This window comes from Emydura macquarii, unplaced genomic scaffold (genome assembly GCF_026122565.2).
Source record: "Emydura macquarii macquarii isolate MOO-44397 ecotype Brisbane River unplaced genomic scaffold, CSIRO-AGI_Emac_v2 contig_2863, whole genome shotgun sequence".
NCBI lineage: Eukaryota > Metazoa > Chordata > Testudines > Chelidae > Emydura > Emydura macquarii.
The window spans coordinates 1,436,099-1,459,281 of record NW_027133000.1 but is presented as its reverse complement, the minus strand read 5'-3'; the positions used below and the strand labels follow the sequence as shown (position 1 = coordinate 1,459,281).

The window sequence follows — 23,183 nt, the reverse complement described above, 5'->3', positions numbered from 1 at the left end:
GAAGCCAGAAAAAGATTGGTTCAAGTAAACTATTTGCAGCCCTGTTTCCTCCTCCTGCCCTTCCTGAAACTGCTCCTCTGGCTATGTGTTGTTCTTATCTCATAGACAAAAATTTGTCATTTAAGGGATACTACTAAATATTTTTTAAATTGTTTTCTTCCCATTGTCATATTGCATCTTAGAAGCTAGAAAATGTAACGCATTAGCTTTTCTCCACTTGGCAAACAACAATTCCCTCTCTCAGCTCCCAGTGTATCTAAGGGAACATAAACAAAAATGGCTGCCTGTTTGCGCTGTATATTAACGTGAATGAACAAAACAGTCTCAGTTCTTATACATAAGTAGAGAATCCGTGTGTCCCTGAGAACTGAGGGGATCCAGCTAACATGGTCTGTCCCTGTCTGTTTTACAACAAACTCAGTTTTGTCCTGCTTTTTTCCAAGCCCCAGCAGACTGGTCTTCCAAAGAAGCTACCACCCGGCAGAGCTGGTGAAACAGGTCATGTGAACATGAACCTCAGGAACCACCTCCATCCAGGTCTGTCATACAGCCTGCCTTCCATGAAGCCCCTCACGCATGTGAGAATCAGAACCATATGGCATCTGGGGCATTGCTGCAAACGGTGAGCCTACAGGCAGCTCACCAGGCCCAGGAGGCAGCCATCAGACAAGGGCTGGCATCTGTACTTCTGCCTACTTCCCCTGTAACAGAAGGTGGGGCGGCACTACATTGTGGCAAGGCATAAGGGATAGTGGAAGCAAGAGATATTCATGGGTGGAAAGGCAGGACTGACTCTATGTGATGGAGAGAATAAGAGGAGATACTGGGAAGATCCCAGTGTGAAGTCTAGGCAAGGAAGGGAGAGGAGAACGGAGAAGAGGAGAAAATATTGGGAAAAGAAGAAGAGAAGACACAGCATAGACTATATTAGAGAGGAAGGAATGAGCAGCCATTTCTCTCATCCCTTTCGTCTCCAACTGTCAAACCTTCCTCTGCATACCTCCCTGATCCCCATTAAAACCATCCACTCATGAACCCAGTGCCCTGGTTCATCCCTGGAAAAATCTGGTTGTCCTATAAACAAACTGTTTTTTATTTTTAAACACAAGGACTGCTTGAAGCTATTAAACTCTTGTAAACATCCGTAGCAGCTGAAACTTGGGCAGCTCAACCTTTCAGAGGCTTTGATTTTTTTTTTTTTTGATTTTTTTTTGGCATATGAATTGATCTGTTAGGCTGTTGTTCTCAGTGCTCTTGACAGTTTGTGTTCAACTGATATCAGAAATCCTGAGGGCCAGATTCTTGGCTGAGATAAAATAAGTGTAGCTTCACTGAAATAAATTGTGCTACACCAGTTTACGCCAGCTGAGACTCTGGCCCTGCGAGTCTTTCTTGGCTCACTGAAGGCCTCAAGTAGTTCTTGATCAGTTTAAGTTTTTAAAAAATCTCTGTATTCTGCAGAAGCCACTGTAACAGACACTGTTAGGAAAATGCAGTTACAACACAGGTGTATGGGTAAATCTCCTCCAATCTCCTTCACAACAAAAATAAGGTTCTGGTGGCAATGCAAGGTTAGCCTGTAATATTTCAGCAAGACATTGTAGGTTCTTTTCCTGTGGTAATGATCAAAATCAGAATGATTATTTGTTTAGTCTGTTAGCATTTCTTTTAGAGCGCGGCACCAAAATTGGCCGTAGCATTTTTGGAGTGGGCCAGTTCAACAAGGTTTTGTCATCTCTCTCCAGCTGTGAGAGCCTGTCCATGATGATTGCAACACTATGATTCTGGGGGGAGAGTTAGAGATAATTGCCAGATACACAACCCAATCTTAACTGGCTCCTCACAATCCTGCCCTTATCTGCTTTTGTGTCTTATCACACTTCCGTTCCCATTATGTCTCCTCCACCAGTGCTGCCCGCTTATTTCATAATCTTCAAGCCACTTTTTACCTATGGAATATTCTCACTGAACTGATTCTTAAGGTCTCTGACCTCTCTTTCTTGCTATATTATCTTAGGTTATGAACTTTTCAAGAGATGGACTCCTGTCTTATGAGGTTGGACAGCACCTAGCGTATTGTGGGCATGGCCATTATACAAGTCAATATAGAATGTGTTTTGGGATCTTTTGGCTGTGAGAGGACTGTGAAATACTTGTGCCCTTGAGGATCAATCAGTGAGAGGTTGATTGCTGAGATTCTCTCTTGCTTTTTTAAGTTCATTTCTCAAATTTGGGAAGAGGGTTCAAATTTGGGACTGCAATGGCTGGCTTTGATCAGATGATTATACCAGCTCTTGAAATCTATTTGTTAGTTAACTAATACGGCAGATCACTAGGAGCAAAAATACAGGTATTTCATGTCATTTTCATGGTTAACATTCCCACCCCTTCTCTCCCTCCTGGTCCTCTTTGAGGCAACCGCTTAAGGTTTAGGCTCCTAGCCAACATCTCTCTTGTATGGAGACCCATGTGTCTGTCCTTTTAGAGTGGGTGTTAGGCTCGCAGTCCCTCTGCACCTCACTGTGAAATCCCCAGAAAGCCAGTCTGGCTAACAGCCAGCATCTGTGCGTTGCTTTCTTTCCAAAGGCTGTGACCAGCGTATTGCCCGCAGTTACAAGTTACCACACAGCTCTTTCTCAGTAAGCACAGTTATTCTTAAAGTAAAAGCATCACAGAGAAAACATAAAAACAATTGAAATTCGTGCATGCTTACCAGAGGTCACCCCAACTCCAGCATAGGGCTCTGGTAGATGTCAGTCTTTACAACCCTTCAACAAGGGTTGGGTTTCTCCTAGAACCCAAGGTCTTGTCTGTTTGCCGAATCAAAAGAAAGCCATATGTTAGTTTAAACTCAGCCTTTTTTGTACCAAAAGCCCTTACTTTGTCTGTTGGTCTCTGGAAAACACAGTTTGAACTGGTAAATGCAAACCTCCTCAGGGTAAGGTATCTTTCTGGAGGTGTTTATAACCTGAGTGGTTCACCTTTACCACCACTCCACTGTTTTTATTTCCCAGAAGAGCTGTGGTAGCCCATCCCTCCGGAGTTGCATACAGTTTCTGGCCCACAGTGACACAAAACCCATTCTTAAACTTAACAGACTGCAGTCCTCTAGGATGTTGCATGAGGTTGCTATATTGTTTACATTTTTTACATTCATGTAAGAAGTGTCTCCTTGGGTCCTAGACAAAGTGACATTTTGGGACAAATTCAATACCTGGGTGCAATTCCAATGAAGGCAGTTTGGCATGTCATCTTTCTTTTTAAGAAATCATGTTACTTTTTACAAAGGAGTGGTTTGTCTGTCCTTGAGTGGAGCAGTAATACTGTGATGCATCTTTTATGTAAAAAAATTTTTTCCTTAGTTACTAAGAAATGTTATAATCCATAATGCACCAGAAATAAATATTTTAATTGTTGCCATTGCTTGATGTATTCTGACTTATTTCTGTTACGCAGAATGAATGAACCCACACAGGAAAATGATAAAAGATAAAAACACCGCTTCATCTGTGGGTGAACGCTTTTCACAGAGTGATCGTTCTCTATCTGACCTGTCAATCCTCATCCTCAAAGGAAACCTGCACAACACTTTCAAAAGACAAGTCTTGCAGCTTAAATTTATAACTTTGCTAGACGCTAAAAATCGTGAACTAAATAGAGACACTGGATTTATGCTTTATTGTAACAATCACTAACAGTTCTCCCTGAGCTATTCTTTCCTCCCTATGACTAGAAGGGTGTTCATGAGCCTCTTGACTTGGAATGGTCCCTTGAGATATGCGTTAACTACTTATGCTAAACAATCTAATCAGATCTTGTATTTAGCAGTGACACTTTGTGATGGGGCAAGTTTATACTTAAAACTCTGCAGTGGTGCCGCTGTAGCACTTCAGTGAAGACACTACTATGCTGACAGGAGAGCGCCCGTTGGCATAGTCAATCCACCTCTGCGAGAGCTGGTAGTTATGTCGAGGGGGAAAAACCCTCACCTTGACATAGCACTCAGGAATGACTCAGGTGACGTGTCACTCACGAGTGTGGACTTTTCACACCCTTGAGTGACATAGTTATACCGATGTAAGTTTGTACTGTAGACCTGGCTTTAGTTTCCCGGACCTGAAGATGAGCTCTGTGTAAACTCAAAAAGCTTGTCTCTCTCACCAACAGGTGAATAAAATATATTATCTCCCCTGCCTTGTCACACAGAGAATAAGACATAGGAACACAGGGCTTTTCATACGGATCAGAGCAGTGGTTCATTTTGGGCAGTATCCTCCACTCAAGAAGGAGGTCAGTACCAGCTGCTTCAAAACAAGGTGCAAGAAACGCTGCAGTAGGCAATTATGGGATAACTTGTCCCCAGGGATAATTTCCTCTTAACCCGCATTAATTAGAGGTTAGATTTTGACCTGTTCTGTTCTCTGTTAGTTCTTATATCACACTCATCCTAATAGTATCTGAGTATCTTCCAGCAGTGCATTTAGTAATGTAACTACATATCTGTCACATGTTTGTTCTCTCATTCTCTCCCCAGAGGGTGAAGTGTGTGCATGGAAGTGCTTTGTTTTGGTAGAGGGTTGGGTTATTTTGTTGTGTGTTTATGCTTTAATTAATATTTCTTCCAAAACTCCTGTTTATTTTTTAAATATATTTTTTACCTGTATAAAATATCCAATCCTTTTTTAATCCTGCTAAACTGTAGGCTAAATTCGTGGCCACGGGTTCTACAGGAAAATTGAGCATTGTGTGAAGAAATGTATCCTAGACTAGACTAGACTGAAAAGCATCGTGGAGATTTCTAAATCTCCCTTAGCAGTCACCCTGTCTTCTCACTTGAGAAGATGAAATAATGTTGTGAGAAACAATGGGCTTGTAAACAAGTTGCATCTAGAAAATTAAATGCCTAAGTTGTCAGTGTTGGCAAGTATTGCTGTCAGATACAGAAGAAATAACATATCACACAAAATGTTTATCACCAACTTAACTTTTTTTTAAATGCTTCAAATTTTTTTTTTCACTTTAGGTAGTTTTTAACATGGTTGTAGAAGTACCTCGCTGGTCAAATGCTAAAATGGAGGTAATTTAAAAGAAAAATCTTTGATTATTAAATATATAGGTATTTGCAGAATTGATGGTGCTGTAATGATTTCCAACATTTTAGAAAGTCAGTTTTATTTGGTTGTATCCTTATATAAAATTCTTACTAATAGAATGTTTCTTTGCAGTTATATATGCTGATGTTTTCCCGATAGTTAAAAAATGAAGGGCCTAGTTTTGCCTCCCTTACTCACATGTAGTATTTCCTTATTCCTCAACCCCATTGATTTCAAGGTGCAGAATAAGGTGCTACTCAATATGAATAAGAGTGGCAGAACATGTCTTTAAAATGTAAAGTGCAGGATGGTGTCCTGAACTCAATTTTCCCTTCAAATACACAGGTACAGTAACTTATTTAACATTCGATTCAAGAGATTTAATCCCTCAATGAGCTTTACCAGTGAAAAATTATAGTGTGTCAGTCCTAATCTTGACTTTTGTATTGGCAATCAAAAAGCATCATCTTAGAGCTAACAGCACTTGTTGTCACTTAATTACTTTTGAAGTTTTTCTTCCTGGAAAATGAGCTTTTGAAGTTCAGAGCCTGATTGGAGCATTTCTCTGCTGTGTCATAATTCAGAAGCTTAGGCATGCTTCATCTGTAGTTTAGGTAAAAGAACTCCTAAATCTTACAGAATCTAGCTTGTTTCCTAGGTAATATATTAATTTCAGGGCTCCCTTCCCAAGTGTTTTATGAAAGTTTGGGGGTAAACTGTTTAGTCTTGCCTATGTTGGTGCCCTGTCCAGAGCTTAATTTTTTTTCCCTGATGACTGTGAAGATTGGATTTTTAAACTGTGTTCACTATCACAGTTGATACCTCTAGGAATAATGTTGCTATTTTTTCTTCTAAGTAATCACCTTAAATTTTAAGAAGACATCAGGGGAAGGCTGGGTCTGCTTGCCAAAAATTCTAATTCCACTAATTTAAAGGCTTAATTGAAATTGGGTTGCTTTCAGTGTATTTTATTTTCTTTCCTGATACTTCACTTGACCTCTGGTGGTATAGACAAGACTTCATCCTGTTAGAATCAGGGTCCAACATGGCTTGACATCCTTGTCTGGCTTCTCCACCTCTAACTTCTTGCAAGAGACAAGAAATGGCTGTCTTTGCCTTGCTATGCCAGCTGGACAAATAACTGCTGGAATATTGAAATTCTTAGGGTACCACTGAGGCAGAGATTATATCAGTGCCCCTCAGACTTTTGTCCTCCTACCCCCCTCCTTGCTCCCGGACACCATCCTTCAGATCGGGCCATGGTAGGAAGCCAAAACTTAGACATGGGGCACCACATATCTGTGGACTCCTGGACTGGTCTTCCCTTCATGCAAAGACTTTCTTACCTGATATAAAGAATTTAAGAAACAAAGTTATTGAAATTTGCCTTAAGATGAGTGTCTCCCCAGCTCCATCTTACTAGATCATATTTCCTGCATGCCCCAATAGTTTACATAGTTTCCCCTTGGCCTTCCTTGAGGTCATTCTCATTTTTTGCATCCTCACAGCCTCTTCCAACACTCTGGCAACACAGGCAGGGGCTAAATTATTCTGCTCAGTTAAATTGCTGTACATCTGGAGCAACATCACCAATTTCAGTGGAGTTACTCCAGTTTTTCACTGGTAGGGTCTTGCCAAAGGCAGGGGAAAATCTTGACTGAAACCAGAATTGCACAATCATAACTTCTGGAGAATGCTTTGCATTTATACAAGAAGTGGACCTATACTTAGAGGCATAACGTCCAGCTCTGACCTGGTCATGGGCCAATTTCACTGGTGGTATATGTCACATGTTTAGCAAAATAGGTCAGAAAACATGCGTAAATCGTTAAGTCATGCTTATCTACATGGGGAAACTGGCCAGAATAACTATTGTGGAATAAGCTATTCTGCAATAGATCCCCATGTGGAGACTTTTATTCTGGAACAAGAGTGCCTTTTTCTGTTTAACTTAATCTGCTTCCAACCTTGCACCAATTTGGTGTTCATTAGGTGCGCAGAATGGGTGTACAGAACAAGGGTAATTTATATGATATGGATAGAGAAAGCAGATGGAGTAGGAAAACATCTAGCAGGAAGATGTAAGATAAAGCATTTTCTCATTGTCATAACCCCTGTTGTATGATCATCTTGGGCCCCTATTTATGTTACTACCAAATTTGTCCCATAAAGTGCAGAGGCTTCCAACCTAAGCCCCCTTTAGTACTTGTATCTGACTGTGACAGACTCCGTATAATATTGTGCCTTTGCTTGTCTGGGTCCAGTTTTTTTCCCCATGAATACTTCACACCAAAGCTTAAAACATTGGTAACAAGTCTGTTTTTAAACATGACCCTCGAGAATTAGTGAGGCTATCACACTTTAATACTTTCCAAAACTCAAGCATGCTCTTCCCACTGCCCAAAACGCAACTTCTTACCCAGCTGGTTACAGGATTAATTGCTCTCCATTTTAGAATTCTCTTCTCACTCTCTCTCTCTCTTACAATCTGCTTAGATTGCCACCGAGGAACCATTGAATCCCATTAAACAAGATATAAAGAGAGGCAAGCTTCGATATGTGGCCAATATCTTCCCTCACAAGGGTTATATATGGAATTATGGTGCCCTCCCTCAGGTAACATTTTTGTTATTATGGTGAAACTTTCCTGTCTTCCGAGTAAATTGCCTTATAAATCCTGAGCATTGCCTGAATGCAAATTAGTTGCAAGAAGGGTGTTTTTGTTTGATAGATTTGTAAATTACGAATTTTTTATGCAGAGCTCTATTGTGTCCATAAATTTTGATCAGAGTTAGGGCATATGTGTAATTGTGTGTGCTAGTTCAGGAAGGAGTTAAGTATTTAAGGAACTTTGTAACTTATGCTTTTACTTTTTTGTACCATGTGACAGGATTATGCTGTCATCCTCCTGAATTTAAACCAAGAAATATTAACATTTTTTCCACTTACACAAGGTGCAGGTAGTAAATTCATATAGGCTATTCCTATATGGCAGTGTAAATAGTAATTGAAAGTCTGAAAATCTTTGACAAAGGAAAAAATACAGGGACTGTTAGTTTTTGGGTTAACCCAAACTGTAGTTACCTTGGCTTATTTTAATCTGAAATTTCAGACTTGTTTGATCATATTTTAATTTAAAATGTGATGTTTCGTGTTTCAAAAAAAAAAAAAAAAAAAAAAAATTGGCTGAAATTCCAAATGTGGTGACAAAAAGTTTAGATGTTTGGTTATTTAATTCTTGTAAATAACTCATAGGTTTAAATTACATTACATTTAATTCTTATAAATAACAGTTTTAGATGTGTGTATGTAAGGCGTGTAAATAACACAGGTTTAGACGTTTGGTTATTTAATTCTTGTAAATAACACATGACAAAAAGAAGTGCAGCAAAAGTAAAACAAAATCCTTTTTGGAGTGTGAATTTAGTGCTGATGACAGACTCCAAATTGACAACCCCAGATAATGGCAATCTCTTGTTTATCCATGGCACAACTATGGCATGAGCAGTAGCAATGTGAGCTTACGCAGACTGCCCCACTAATGCACCTCAACCCTGTCCTGGAGAGAAACCTCCCCTAGTGCTTGCATGGTAGTTCAGTCTTCCTATCCTTTTAGTCCTTGGCTTTTCTGCTGAGATGACCAGCAATGCTGCCTGTTAGTCTCTGTTGGGAGGAGATGGTTTATTGTTGCCAAGGCTTGTTCTTGGGAATGAGACTGAGGCTAATAAGCTAATTTCACATAAACCATGAAACAGAAATTGGATGGTCATGACTTTTGTCACTGCTGAACTAGGCTGCATTTGAACCAGCGATCTACAGATGAAAGGCTCTATATCGTAATAATGAGCAATTATGCTGCGTAAAGTCAGTGACAGAAATTGCCAAAATGTGTACTGAAGTTATTCAGGTAACACGCATAATCAGGAAGAAGACATCCTTGGACTGAAAGAGAACATCTGTTCCAAAAAGAAAGCTTACTTACCATTGCAGGAATTCCTTTTCCTTTCTTATTTGTGATTTTTGGCACAAAATGAGGTTTGCTTGAGGTAGAAATTTGGATGAACACCAGTGCCATCCCCATTAGGCGATGTAGGAGGGGAACGACTGCAGCTCCCATAATGACTTTTAACTCAGTAGTCTTCATGAGGATGGGAGGGAAAGCTAGTCTTGTGGTAGTGGTAAAGGAGTTCCTGCAGTGGTGAATAGTCCTGTCAATTTCTCTTCTCTTCCTCAGCATGAAATGGTGGCCTTAATAAATCAGTACATTTGGAGAGGATATGTTTTCTTTAGAAAGTGCAAGAGGGTTTATCAACCATTTCATTTAATTTCCATTTTGTAATCACTGGGCCTGATCCAAAGCCCACTGGAGACAATGGAAAGACTCCTATTTGGATCAGGCCCAGAGTTTATAACTGCTCTTCATAAGAAGCTGTAGTATTATGTAGATGTTGAAATTCAGAGGCATATGCATCCAAATTGTCTTCTAAAGTTATTGCAGCAAAAAAGACCACATTCAAAATTGCCCCGGAGAGCTCTCACTCATGAGTCATGAACAAACAGTGGGGAAGTAGGTGAGGGTACCTTGGAAGAAATGTGACCTCCAGGCTCTCTTTCTCTTACTAAAGCCCATTTTTTGGGGGGCGGGGCGGGAGGGAGGGAGGGGTGTGCGCGTGCATCCGCCTCCCTCATTTCTAGTAGATTTGATTAGTAGATTCTAGTACTTTGAACATGGACAAGAAAATCCCCAAATTGAAACAATTTCCTACTTTCAGAGGCTACAAGTCACAAAAAACTGATGCTGCTTTTAACAGTAAAATAGCGGCTACTAAATTTTTTCTAAAAGTGGAAATAACTAAGTTTTAAAACAATCCCCTTATTAATTAAAAAAACAACAAACAAAACATTGAGCATATTTTTTAGAAACACGCTTGTCTGTCTTATCCAGGTTCATAAGATCTACCATCTTTACTGAGCTAAGCATGCCTATTGCCAGAAAAAGGAGGGGATGGCTCTTTACTGATGTTTTATTAATATGTGTAATTTATAAGTAAATTAAGGAATTGTAATTGAAGTTTAATTATTAACTTTTGTTTCTGAATCCATTAACAGACTTGGGAAGATCCACACCATAAAGATAACAGTACAGGATGTTGTGGTGATAACGATCCCATTGATGTGTGTGAAATAGGCACAAAGGTTTGTCTTAATTACCAAGGTTATTTTAATATTTTGGTAGCAGCTTTTTGGATAGAATGGAGAGGTGCAAGATGGAAGCAATTGACCAGAGGGAAGAGGTTGCACTATTCCTGATTGGGGGATGACCAAAGTATTGACAACTGGTATTTGGAAACTGAGAGAAAACTGAGGGTTGCTTGTGTTGGTAAGGGAAGGGTTTAAAAGCTCTGGGGCTCATTTCTGGTTTATGTCTTATATTAAAAGTTCATGCTTTAGGGTTTCTGCCGGCCTCTGGCAGAGGTCAGGAAGGGATTCCCTTCTCCTCCCCAAGTATTCTGGACGTGTTTCTATATCCCTTCTCTGAATCATCAGAGATGGCCATGGCTGGAGATGGCACATTGGATGAAGTGGGCCAGGGCTCTGAGGTGGCACCAGTGATTTTCTTTCTCTCTTTCTCTCACTCACTCACTCACTCAACTGCTTGGCTGGCAGTTTCTTGCTCACATGTTCAGGGTCTAACTGATGGCCTGATGTGGGGTTGAGAAGAAATTTTCAGATTGGCATTGACTTGGGAGTGGGGTGGGGGAGGGGAGATATTCTCTTCCTCTGCAGTGTGTGGGTGCAACTCACTTGCCAGGATTATATAGGTATATCTCACTTAATCATTTCTCTGCCGTGGCAGGGATATTGGGCTCTTGTACCACCTTGATCCCTTGTATTCTGTGCCTGTGACACATAATAGTCTAGTCTCCCATGGGCTGTAATACTTTGGTCTAATTTTGGTTGTTGAGTTTTGTGTGTGGTGCTAGGTGGCGTTGGTGGCCTGTGATAAACAGAATGGTGGTCCATTCTGGCCTTAAACTCTATGAAATGGTGGATTTTGGAGAGGAAAAAAGAACCAGCAGGATTTGACAAAAGCTGGGTATTGAGTAAGAGAGACAAGAAGACAAAATGTCAGGTTTTATATAACTCAAAAGGGCAACGCAGTTCTTAAGGGAGAGCGTGCAGGGCTTTAGTGAAGGGAAGATAACTTTTTTTTTGTTTGTTTTTTGGCCACGTTGCACTTGAATTGCCAGTGAGAAATATAGGGAACAGGGGGCCAGAAAGATAAATGTGTGAGACTGGATGAGGGGGAAAGGTGGAAAGGCAGATTTGGGAGTTTACCTATTTAGAGATGGTAGTTGAGGCCACCCAGATATGAAGGAGGGAAAGGAAAGAGGAGGAAATCTAGTATAGTACTTATGGGATATTGACTGAGATGGATTGAGAAGGAGACTCCAAAAGATCATTTGGAGTGGTAAGGTGGTTACAACGTGGAGGGAGAAAAATTCTGAAAGTCCAGAAAGTTAGGAAGGGAGATAGTGATCATCAGTTGTGCTAAGGGTGGTGGATACATCAGAGAGGATGAATTTGGAGAAGATGCTCCTTGGACTATGCCAGAACTGATTGCTGGTGACCTAGGTAAAGGCTGAGCCAGTGGAGAGGAGGAACCTGAATCTAGACTACATGGGAACCTAGAAGGAATTGGAGAAGAGGAAATTGCTGCATCAGGAAGACACCTCACACTCATGGGGTTTGGAGGAAAAGAAGAGGGAGATGGGGTTGTATTTGGAGAAGCCAGGGTGAATTTTGAGTGGGAAGATGGGTGTATGTTTGAAAGCTAGGAGAAAGGAGCCAAGAGGATGAGTGAGATCAGGAGTTGGGATGGGAACAGGTAGAAGGGATTAGAACAGTGTTTCTCAATTGGTGTTCCGTGGAACCCTGGGGTTCCGCGAGATGAATTTCAGGGTTCCGTGAAAAATTGAAATCGCGCCACCAAAAGCTGCTGAAATTGCGCTGCTGAAAACAGCTGACAGCGCGTGCCGCTGAAAACAGCCAATACCGTGCTGCCAAAAAGGGGAAGATGTCCCGGATTTTTCAGTGGAGGGTATCGCATGGCCCCGCAGAAGTTAAAAAGGGTTCCGCAGCCAAATTTAATTGAGAAACACTGGATTAGAAGATGAATGAGTGGTGCTTCTGGATCACAAATTGGGGTAAAGATGGAGGGAGGGAAGGGAATTCTTGCTAGAATGTGTCAGTTTTCTCCTTGAAGAAATTACTGCACAGAGAGAGAAGAAGAAGAGAGAATTGAAGGTACGAGAAGAATTGAGAGGAGCGAGTAGGCATGGGAATCATTTAGAAACAGGATGTCAATTCTGGTCAAGAATGTCGTGGAGTTGAAAGAGGAGAACAGCTTTTTGGTCTGTTAGAGGAAGACCAAAAGGTCGCGAATGTGTAGCCTTTTCTGTACCTTTTTGAGAGAGAAATTCTGCTGCTGTGCTTTCAGGTTCACTCGCCTGGTGAGATTGTTCAGGTAAAGGTTCTTGGAGTTTTGGCTCTTATTGATGAAGGAGAGACGGATTGGAAGATTATTGCCATCAGTGTGGATGACCCAGAAGCCCAGAAAATTCATGGCAAGTATCTTTACCTCTCCTCACACCATCCATTTCAGCAAGTGAACTTTGAGACACAGGATAAACCTAGAATTTGGAATTGGAAATGTGGCCTAGATTACTAACTGCAGAGCTCCAGATTTAAATATTTGCACCTTGCTTTTGATTGCATGGCCAGTAGAGTGGTGTGTGACTTTGACACATAAAGGATGAGGCAAGCAGACTGCCTAAAGAAAAGGGAGCATGTATTCATCTATTTATTGTTTGCACTCAAACATCCTCTTTAGGGAACGCACATATGTATCTCACACTGACCTTTAGGAAGTTTATTAGCTATCTCTGGGCTTCCTCAGATGACCTGTCACACACACAGCCCTGTGTGAGACATGATTTCTGAAACATCACTTCCTTGGTAAGTGTTTGAGAGCATTGTAAAGTTTAAACCCTTGCTGCTTCTGGACCCTTGCACTTGTTGTCATTTTCTTTGAACACTCCTAATTTCCATTGGCTGTCTGAGGTTTTTCTGTTCATGGTCTTTGGGTAGGCAGAGCTTTGCACTCTGACGATGCCCCTACATTTTCAAAGTATCCTGCAGGGTTTTGGCTACATGACTCCAAAGTAACCGATAATTGTTGCACATGTGAAATTAGTTGGTGGTCTCATTTTAGCTTTCTGTAGTTCACGTTGCAAAATCATTATCACAGTTGACTCTAACAGAAGCCTGGTTAGTGTCAGCAGAGAAGGTAGAGATCCAAGGAACACATCTAACTTTTAAAAAAAAATCAAATTTGTCTGAAAAGCTTTTACTTGCATCTGTGAAATAGCATGTACTAATGTTGAAAGAAATGAAAAGAAAACATTTTTATAAAGTCTTTACTTTCTGTATTATTAGTTTGTCTCCCCTATAGCCAGTCATCTAATTCCCATTGTCTCCCCTATAGCCATTCATCCGGTTGTTTGTTTTGTTTGGGTCCTTTGCACAGTAACAGACAAGAAAAATATACTTAAAAAAAAAAAAAGTGTGATTTGTGTAGCCACAAAAAATGGATGGCGGAACTCCAGGGCAGGTGTAGCACCTGAAACTATCTTTAACTTATTTTTTTTTAAATTAACTAGATTTCAGGTTGGCAGGGTTGCTTTAAATTGGGATGGTAACTGAGATACCTTCCTATTCCTGGAGTGCTCTGTCAGAAGAGGTTAAGGGTGTGTTACGTGTCATGTAGCTAACAAGGCTTCATTCTTTCTTAAAAATAAAGTCACTGGGAATCAAAGGGCTAAAATCTTGTGCAAGTCTTGGTCAATATTTATCACGTTAATGATTATGTTCTAAGACTAAATATCCTATGTACTCCGGCCCATAAGGTCAGACTTATCCTCTTGTTGGGATAGTGTTCCTGTTTTAATGGTCTGTTTGCAAGGACGGATGTATGCAATAGAGTTCCAGATATCTGAGGAATTATGTTGCTGAGCTGTTGAACCATTTCCCTGGTGGCTGAATGCAATATTAAGGCAAGTTGTTATCCGGATCAGTGGGCTACCTAGATGGCCCTCCTCTTTTCATTGTTCTCGCAGGTCACCATGACTTACAGATTACCTGTGAATGATGAAGGGGTAAGTAAGGGCTTGGGCTGGTGGTGGTTAAAATCACTGAGGCAGTTCAATTGTAGCACAGTGTTTCTGCCTTCTCAAACTTGGTCTGTTACAGCAATTAAGTTTAGTTAAGTTAATTTAGTTTAGGGAAATAGTGAGATGACTCAGCCTGCAGCTTCATCAGTGTGAGGATGACGCTCAGATCTATCACTCTTTTTCATCAAAACCAGATATTTAACTATTTGCTTTTGCAGTGTGCAAATTGGTTCAGTCTGGATGAGACAGAACTGATGCTAATGGCATAGGGAAGCATCTATATGAATGGATAGGGGTTTGCTGGTATGGCTCATAGTCACATGGTCATCTTGGATTTTCAGGTGACAGCTGAAGCACATAGATCCTTTTTCCATCTACATTTGGTTTGGAGGCTGTGACACCTTGCTTTTTGCTGTGGACCTTGCCCCCATGATCAGAACTTGTGATAGACCTTAAAAATGATTCTGAAGCTTCAGCTATCACAATGTAGTTGCAAGCAAATGGAGTGGCACAGGTTGTTAAAAGGGCTGAGTTGAGATTCAGTTATCTGAGAGCATCTCTCTGCCTTCTTCCCCCGTCTTCCTCTCGCAGGATCTAAGATCTGTGGAGTTGCTCTCAATGGTTGCACCAAAGTTTAAAACTTTTCATAAGGTGCAAGGGTACCAATATAAATTTTGTAATAAATAAAAACCACTTGGTGCCCTGCTAAGTGATCTTGACAAGTAACTGGTGTCATATTATAGACCAAAAAAAAAGTTTTTTCTTTTTTTAACATCTTATACTTCCTTTGGACCACAACTTAAACCGATTAAGAAAAAGTTTAGTATGACGTAAGTAGAATATGGAAAAAAACTGAGCCATTGTTTAATACTTAGTGCAGTAGTGCTGTCTTAACACTGGTTTTAGTTTTATTGAGTAATATTCTTGCCATAAAGGATTGGGTGCTTTGGTGATAGAACTCCAATTTATTTTGAAATAGACTATTTAATGCTTTTCAAAACATCACATGCAACAGTTCATATTTTTGTGTGTGTATACACACGATTTTTCATCTTGGAATATATATGTGTAGTTTTCTAGTTGTATTTCTTAAACCCTGAAGTTTAATCTCATGCATCCATTTTTTTCTTTCCCGTAAGAAGGAACCTAATTGAGCACGAATGGTTGTCTCATAATGTGATGCTGGCAGACCAGGTGTCAGCTCATGCAAAAGTCCTCATGCCTCAATTGAATACTAACAAATAAATAGGTGGAAACCAGTCTGGCTCACCTGTGTGTTAGTCTTGTTAAAATAGATATTAGAATTATAAAAATGTGTTTAGTATTTGGACTTTAATGAATGTTTGTAACCTGCTGCATGCATTAATCTCAAGTATAACATCTGTATCCCATATTGTAAGGTAATATGTGAGCGTACAGATTGTAAGCCTCTGTAACTGTATAAATCACCTGACAGGAGAGAGACATTAACTAGTGTAAAGTGCTGTTCTCCAACAGAAGGTGTTATGTCCTGCCCGACAAGGAAGCCCATCAACACCAGACAGATTAGAGTAGAACATTAATGAGAACAAAATACTTTGTTGTTCATTCCCCATGAAGATGAGTCTTGCAAGTGAATTGCTCCCATCAGCTGAGTTTGAAGCTAAAAGCAGAAGTTTGAGAGGGGAGGGCATAAAAACTCCTAACAAAGAGGAACTGTATCTTTATGCTGCTTGGGCTTGTGCGGGCAAGCGTTACTAGGCATAAGCAAAAGATCCCCAGTACTTAGCCTGCATTAGCCCTGAAGGACATACAAAGCTTGTTTATTATACAAGCTTCTTTTACTTTTTGAAACTTAAGTTTGGAACTAATTTGTGTGTATATATGTTTACCTGCTTTAAACGTGTAAATAACTCTCTTGTTTCCTTGTCCCATATAATAAATCTGTAGATAGTTTATTATAGGACTGGCTACAAGCTATATCTCTGGTGTGAGATCTAAAGTGCAGTTGCCCTGGGGTAAGTGCCTGGTTCTTCGGGGCTGAAAGTAACCTGAATATTGCTGGGACCCTTACCCCAAGGATCAATCTGTCACAAAGGTAGGCTCACCTGGGTGGCAAGACAGATGAGAGTACCCAAGGGGACTGTCTGACTCCATGTTACGGCTGTTATAGTGCCTGAGGAGCTTACACTTGATAGTCCGGTTGGTAAAATTTAAGTATAGAACTGGCAACCAGTTTGGGCTTTGTGCCCCATTTCCTAACAGCCTTGCCCTGAGTTCGGTATTCATGCTCTTGATCCACTGCAGGACAGCTTGATAGATGGGAACAACACACCTCTCAAAGTACGGCTACAAAGCAACTAGACATCGTGGCTGGCCCAGGCCAGCTGGCTCGGGCTCAGAGGCTCAGGCTGCAGGGCGGTTTCATTGCTGTGTAGAATTCTGGGCTCTAGGACCCTGCAAGGTGGGAGGGTCCCAGAACCGAGGCCCCAGCCTGAGCCCGGAAGTCTACACCTCAGTGAAACAGCCCCGGGATCCTGAGTGAGCTGGCCTGGGCCAGACGCGGGTGTCTGGTTGCTGTGCAGACATACCCTGAGAGGCATCCTTGTAATAATCAGAGGGTGAAGAGGGGAAAGGTTTCTTAAATGTAAGAAATTTGTCACTTCAGAGTCTGTCTGATTAGTCCAAGGTTTAGGAGGGAAAAGAGTCCCACATCTGCTTCAACAAAAATAACTGTAGCTTGCAGTGTTTAACAGCCATCCTTCTTTGTTTTGAAAACAAACAAATCTGTTGGAATGTGCAGTACAATATGTCCCTTTATAGTTGTCTTCCCCTCCTCCACATGAGACTTTTTTTTAATTTGAATGGATGCTAGCAGTAGATAAAACTAAGAAACCTCTCCTAATAACTGACAAGCTCATGTCACTGCCTGATGGTAGTGGCATCACAGTGAAGGAGAAGAGACTAATTCTAAACCACTTTGTTCATTCACTTAACATTTCTGATAGGGTGGAGAATTCTCATGTTTGGTCTCTGCCCAGCAAGGACCTTTCCTGTATCCTTTGTCCCCTTCAGAAGTTGAACAAAATCTAGTCAGTGGTTTTTGTTACACTAACATTTGTGAAAAGTGTAGTTTTTTTTTGTTTGTTTTTTTTTGCTTGGGTGACTCACGCTACTTTGTATTAAAAGTTCAAACTAGGTATGTGGATAGTCTCTGATGAAGATTAATTGCTATGGTAATCTGGAAAAAATAATTTGGGGAAAGTAAAGTGATAAATGCTTGACAATCCTGTCCTGGGCTTGTGTTCTATATTCATTTTTTTTCTTACTGATTTAAATACACACGAGGTACATCATGTTTCCCTATTCTGGGTTTTTGATAATTCTCATAAATGCAGTTGATTTCCAAAACAGATTTTAAGGCTGAGCATTTTCTGAGCATTTCCCATTGTTTATTCATAGCAATCCCAATACATATGCCTCTAGTTTCGCAGGCATTTATTGATAAGTACTGTTTACAATTGGAAAACCTGCCTAGAACTCTCATACATAGCAGTGAAAGCTGTAATTCACACTTGCAAAACCAGAGTGACAAGATTGGGGCTTGAGAGGTGGTTGGCATCAATTCCCATTGACTTCATTGGGGATTGAGGAGGAGGCACAGTTTCAAAGAACGAGGCCTCATGTAGTATGTTGTGGCTATGTACAATTACAATTTGCAATATTGGAAGGGGTGGGGACAAGCTCTGTTTCAAATCAAGCTGCAGTTTAGACACAACAGATTTTTAAGTCTGCACGTGTGTGTGTAAATTAAGAAGTTTAATCTGGAAATTTTCACTGGTGCAAGAGAAGAACCTGTTTTAATATAATCAACTTTGGTTTAACTCTGCCCTTTAGGTACCTGAGTACTGTAGTCCCTTTTCTGCCTAGCCAGCTGCTAGCCAGATAAACATTGCTGGACTCCCTGAAGCAATTTAAAAACAAGGAAGTGGGTCTGGGTGTGGATGTAAACTTCTTTTCCACTCTGAATCTCTAAAACAGGCCTGGGCTTTGTGTAATATCTGGGCCAAGAAGAGAGGCAAATTCTTGAAGTGCAAAAAGTTTCTGTCCACTTGCCTCATAGTGGGATTTGATTTATGTATTGAAGTTCAAATACACAACAGGACCAGTTTACCTTGCCTGAAAACTGAGATAAATATTTGGGCATGTTTATGTTTAGATCCAATTACAGAGTCCTAAAATGAGATTCATATTGGCCACTCATTTGAAAAGTAACTAATGATTTGGGGTGCTGGGGTTGAGGTGTCTTACAGTGGCTCTCTGAAAGTATTGAGCACTTCCCCTCTGAAATCCAGGCCCCTTTAAGGTGTCTCAAGGTGGACACACAAAAACTAAGGCACCCAAAATCATTGGTCATTTTTGGAAATCTTGGGCGGGAGGTTTTATTCTGTTGGTCATTGGAATGATGCCTGCATATATATACATATCTGTAAAATTAAGTTCTATCGACTTTGGTATATTAATAACTTATTGTGTAGTTACTGTACAATATCGGCACCATTCTCCTTTTCTCCAAACAAAATGCTCTTTGCTCTTTATAAATGTAATACATAGCAGTGGGCAGTGTCTTGGGTTATTTTTATTCCTTATAGGTGATAACCATAGGTGGTGGCTTTAAGTCCGTTTTGAGTTATGTGGTCAATCCCTGAATGATGAAAATAAAGTATGTTGCACAACATGGTGTCATGTACTGTATATACTCTTTCTGAAAGCATGGGTATATTTATATTCAGAGAAGCAGAGGAGGCCCGTGAAAGCTTTTGTTGTGAATTTGTGTAAGTATTCAACATAAAGAAATTAATTGTCCGTACTGGGGCTTTTTTCCCACCCGTGCTGCAGAAAATACAACAAATGCCTTTATATGGAATGTAGCTGCTGCTTCCTGTAAATGTTTATAAGATGTTATTAAAAACATATGTCTTCTCTTCCCACAGACCTTGTTTAGAAAGCTCGTTGCAAGTATGTTTTAGCTTTGCTTGCAAGAAACAGCATCTGTTGTACTAAAAATGGTAGTTTTGTACAAATGTTTTTATCGCTTCCTTTTGTAAGGCCCGATAGACTTAGGAGCTGCGTTTTCATTGGCTCTTTCCTTTGACAAAAAGCTAGCAGTAGTCGTTCATGCCACCTCTAGAGATTTTCCTTATTCAAACCAAGCTGCTTACACTTATTGTAATAATAGCTAACTTTTTTTCATCTGCTTTTTTAACCCTTGAGTTAATTTTGGTGCTTATGAAAGTGGAACTGTAAAATGCATACAGGCAATATGCAGAAATCTCACCCACACAGCTGTGTTAATGCACATTAATGCTATATGACCTGCAAGGCTCCTGACATTCCCTTCTCGGCCTCTTCTGACAGGAGATTGACAGTACAGATAAACAGGACCAAATTATAATGGGCCATACATTTGCTTATTCTATACGTTTAATTCATTTGACTGCAGCCTGAATACATCGTGTCAGTGGAACCCATGTGTCCATATCCAGTGCCAGAATGTGGCACCTAATGACTATTGTGTGGAGAAGGCAGAAATCATCTGACTCCTATTTGTTTTAGGCTGCTGGAGACTAGTATATTAAATCACTGCACTTCCTACTATTTCTTCCCTTTTTTCTGCTCCCTTAGGCAGAGCCCTGAGATCTTTTTCTCCTCCTCCTTTCCCCGCCCCCAACTTTACATCCACCTCCAAAGTCCTGTGGGGAAGCTGTTGTCCTCTTAATTTTTAATGGATTGAACAAGCTTTCTCTATAAAAACTGTAATTATTAAAAATTTATTCTTAAGGTGTGTGGGCTTCCTTCACCTCAGTGACAGAGGTGTATTTCTCTGAAAACTATATGGGTTTGCCACATTTTTGCTTGCTGCTGAGAGAGACGCACGCAACTATAAATAATTGTACTGCATGAAATATGGCCATCCAACATCTTGACAGATGAAAGGAAACATGACAAAGTCGATCAGTTGGTGCTTGGCAGTAATGTGGAAGAAGAGCCCAATGCACGAGCATCAGACCTTCCCATTGTGGCAACTTCATGAAAACTTTTGTCCTAAGCATGAAAGAATATGACACTATCAGATCCGTATATTTTGTATGTAATTGTTCTGCAGATTTGGCTGGGATTAAGAATCATAGAAGTGTACGACAGTAAGGGACCTCAATAGGTCATCTAATCCAGTCTCCTGCACTCAAGGCAGGACTACATAATAACTAGACCATTCCTGACAGGTCTTTGTCTAACCTATTCTTTAAAACCTCCAATGACGGAGATTTCACAACCTCCCTAGAAAATGTGTTCCAGTGCTTAACCACCCTGACAGTTAGGAAGTTTGTCCTAATGTCCAACTCTTTGGTTGTCTAGAGTCCTTGGGGCCATTTGGACTCAGGAAAGCAAGCAGGGCCCCCCCTGCCACATGAGGTTGCCATATGCTGGGTGATCTTGCTCTCTCCAGCCCAAACTTCTTCCTCCTGTCTGGCTTGCTGTAAACCCACCTGGCTTCCTTTGTTCTGTCTTTCAGGTAACTTTCCACTGCTCTCACTTCCCCCCTTAACCCTCTTCAAGGAGTTAAACTAAAACTGGTTTTCTATGGATTCAGCTGTCTTTAGCATAATCTTTGTGAGGTCTAAGTACCATCATTAGTGTTAGACAAGATAGGTGAGGTAATATCTTTTGTTAGACCAACTTCAGTTGGTGAGAGAGACAAGCTGTTGAGGTTACACAGAGCTCTTCTTCAGGTCTGCTAAGTATTTCCCACTGTCTTTGTCTAATTTGTACCTGATACAGGACATATTAGCAGTGAGGGATCCACGTACATACAGGCGCTCATGTTACAGAAATTTTTCATAACATAGTTTCACAATAACAAACAGAATTCATAAATTATACAGCCATTTTCTGAAGTCGTCATGCTCTGCCACAAGGAATGCCCTGGAAATGCCCTTCAGGTCCTGCTGTGCAAGAATAGGACAGGCTATTTCTCATTCTGCTGCCCGCTGGTCTGCACCTGCAGAGACAAGGGTAGAATGTGCGTAGCGCAAGTAACTAGAACAAGATGTTAGAATACTTGACATTTAATGCTAGTAGCATTTACCCTTTCTGCATCTAATAGGCCAAATTCAGAGGAAGATGTGCTGTTGGATGTGTTTTTACTATTCATTTTAGGTTTTCATTTGCTACACCAAGTTTATACTTCATTTTCAGGTGCTAATTTAAAATCCACGAGCTAAAATTGTTTTTGCCAGCTATTTTTCCATTATTAAAAAAACCAAAACAAAACGCAGTAGTCCCCACAGTTGCTGGGAAATAAAATGTATAAAGTAATCTGAGTCTCAAATGAGGTACCTAGTGAGATGAAAGCCTATAAAAAGGAATTTTTTTTGCCTGCAGCTATAAACACGGTCATTTTATTCATTGGCCCTCTGGGTCTTAATTAATGAAGACCAGGAGGTGACTGGTTTATCTATTTTAGTGAGGTAGTGAAATCATAAAATATCAACTATAGGCAACAGAGGTAAGAAACTGAAATTCCCTGATGACTTTGAAAGAATTCACTGAAATCAAATTGCTTGCAAATATTTTATGAGACTTTTTAAAATTGATGTTACCAAAACTGTGAGTAAAAATTTGATACTTTTTTTTTTTTAAAATACCTACAGATATTGATGATGTCAAGAAGCACAAACCGGGTTATCTTGAAGCTACAGTTGACTGGTTCCAATTATATAAGGTCCCAGATGAAAAACCGGAAAATAAGTTTGCTTTTAATGGAGAGTTTAAAGACAAGGTGATGATTATATGGATTTAAAGATGTATCTTACTGGCATGTGTTTTTTGGAGTGATGTATTTTAGAACTTGCTTGCAAGGAAGTGAAAGTGGTTGGTACACCATAATGGAATAAGGCTATGGTAAATGCAATATCGGGGGTAGGAAAATATTATCAAACATCAGAACTTTATTTGGTTTGTATTCATGTGTTTGTAAAATGAAAACTTTAATATAGCAGAGAGAATTTTGAATAGCTGTATTTTTGTCTGTGTAGGTAATTAGGCAAACTTGCAAAATTAAACATATCCCAAGGAAATAATGGGCTTTTTGTACAAGTAGGTAATATATTAAGTCCCAGTCCTGTGAAGACTTACACATGTGTATGGTTTTTGTAGGATCAGGGCTGGATTTTTTCAATATCTTTGTCATCACAGGAAAGAAATGGTGAATAGATTGTGTGTAGATTGGTAAATGTTCATGACAATTTTGCGAACTTCTATGTTTTAAAAGAAGTGATAGATTGCAGACTTTTCCATGCTTGGTCTTTGCTCAGAGATGAATTTTTTTGGTAATTATGAGTAAAAATGCTTCAGCAGTTTTTGTCTTCCAAACTAAAGATCTTTTCCCATCTTTAGAAGAATTCTCACGAGTTTTTGACAATCTATGGCTAAAATAGCTGATGTTTGAAAGTGCAGTGGGCATGGGAATAATGCTCACTGTAGAGAATGCATGGCCTTTTCCAGGGGAAACTGGGTTTGATTTGAGTTTAAAATGTTTTTAAAATCACGTATTATGCACACTCTATAGAAGTTTGCTTTTTCCCCCTTAACATTGTAAGTGGGTTCCAGAGGAATGATGCCTATACACAAATTGGCTAGGTTAGCTTTGTAATGACCTGTCCAAGTTATAAAATGCCTACTAACCAACCCAAACAACTTTCTGATCTTTTCTGGTTAAATAGTTCCTCTTATTACTCTTTTCTCTAAAATAAATCATTAGTCTGGTGGAAAATACCCAGTGCTTCAAAGTCAGACAATCCAAAGATCTATTGTCACC

At 40.1% G+C, this 23,183-nt stretch overlaps 1 protein-coding gene across 2 annotated transcripts in view; it reads left to right on the top strand.

Moving 5' to 3' along the window:
• Window positions 1–23,183, top strand: part of PPA2 (inorganic pyrophosphatase 2) — a 43,961-nt gene that overhangs the window by 10,483 nt on the left and 10,295 nt on the right. Inside the window, exons 4-9 of one of the 2 annotated variants that reach the window (XM_067568182.1) lie at window positions 4,207–4,290; window positions 5,024–5,077; window positions 7,590–7,709; window positions 10,203–10,289; window positions 12,595–12,721; window positions 22,018–22,145. In XM_067568182.1, coding sequence (XP_067424283.1) covers window positions 4,207–4,290; window positions 5,024–5,077; window positions 7,590–7,709; window positions 10,203–10,289; window positions 12,595–12,721; window positions 22,018–22,145 — 600 coding nt within the window. The remainder of the gene's footprint in view (window positions 1–4,206; window positions 4,291–5,023; window positions 5,078–7,589; window positions 7,710–10,202; window positions 10,290–12,594; window positions 12,722–22,017; window positions 22,146–23,183) is intronic. The other variant, XM_067568184.1, reaches the window with a different exon arrangement.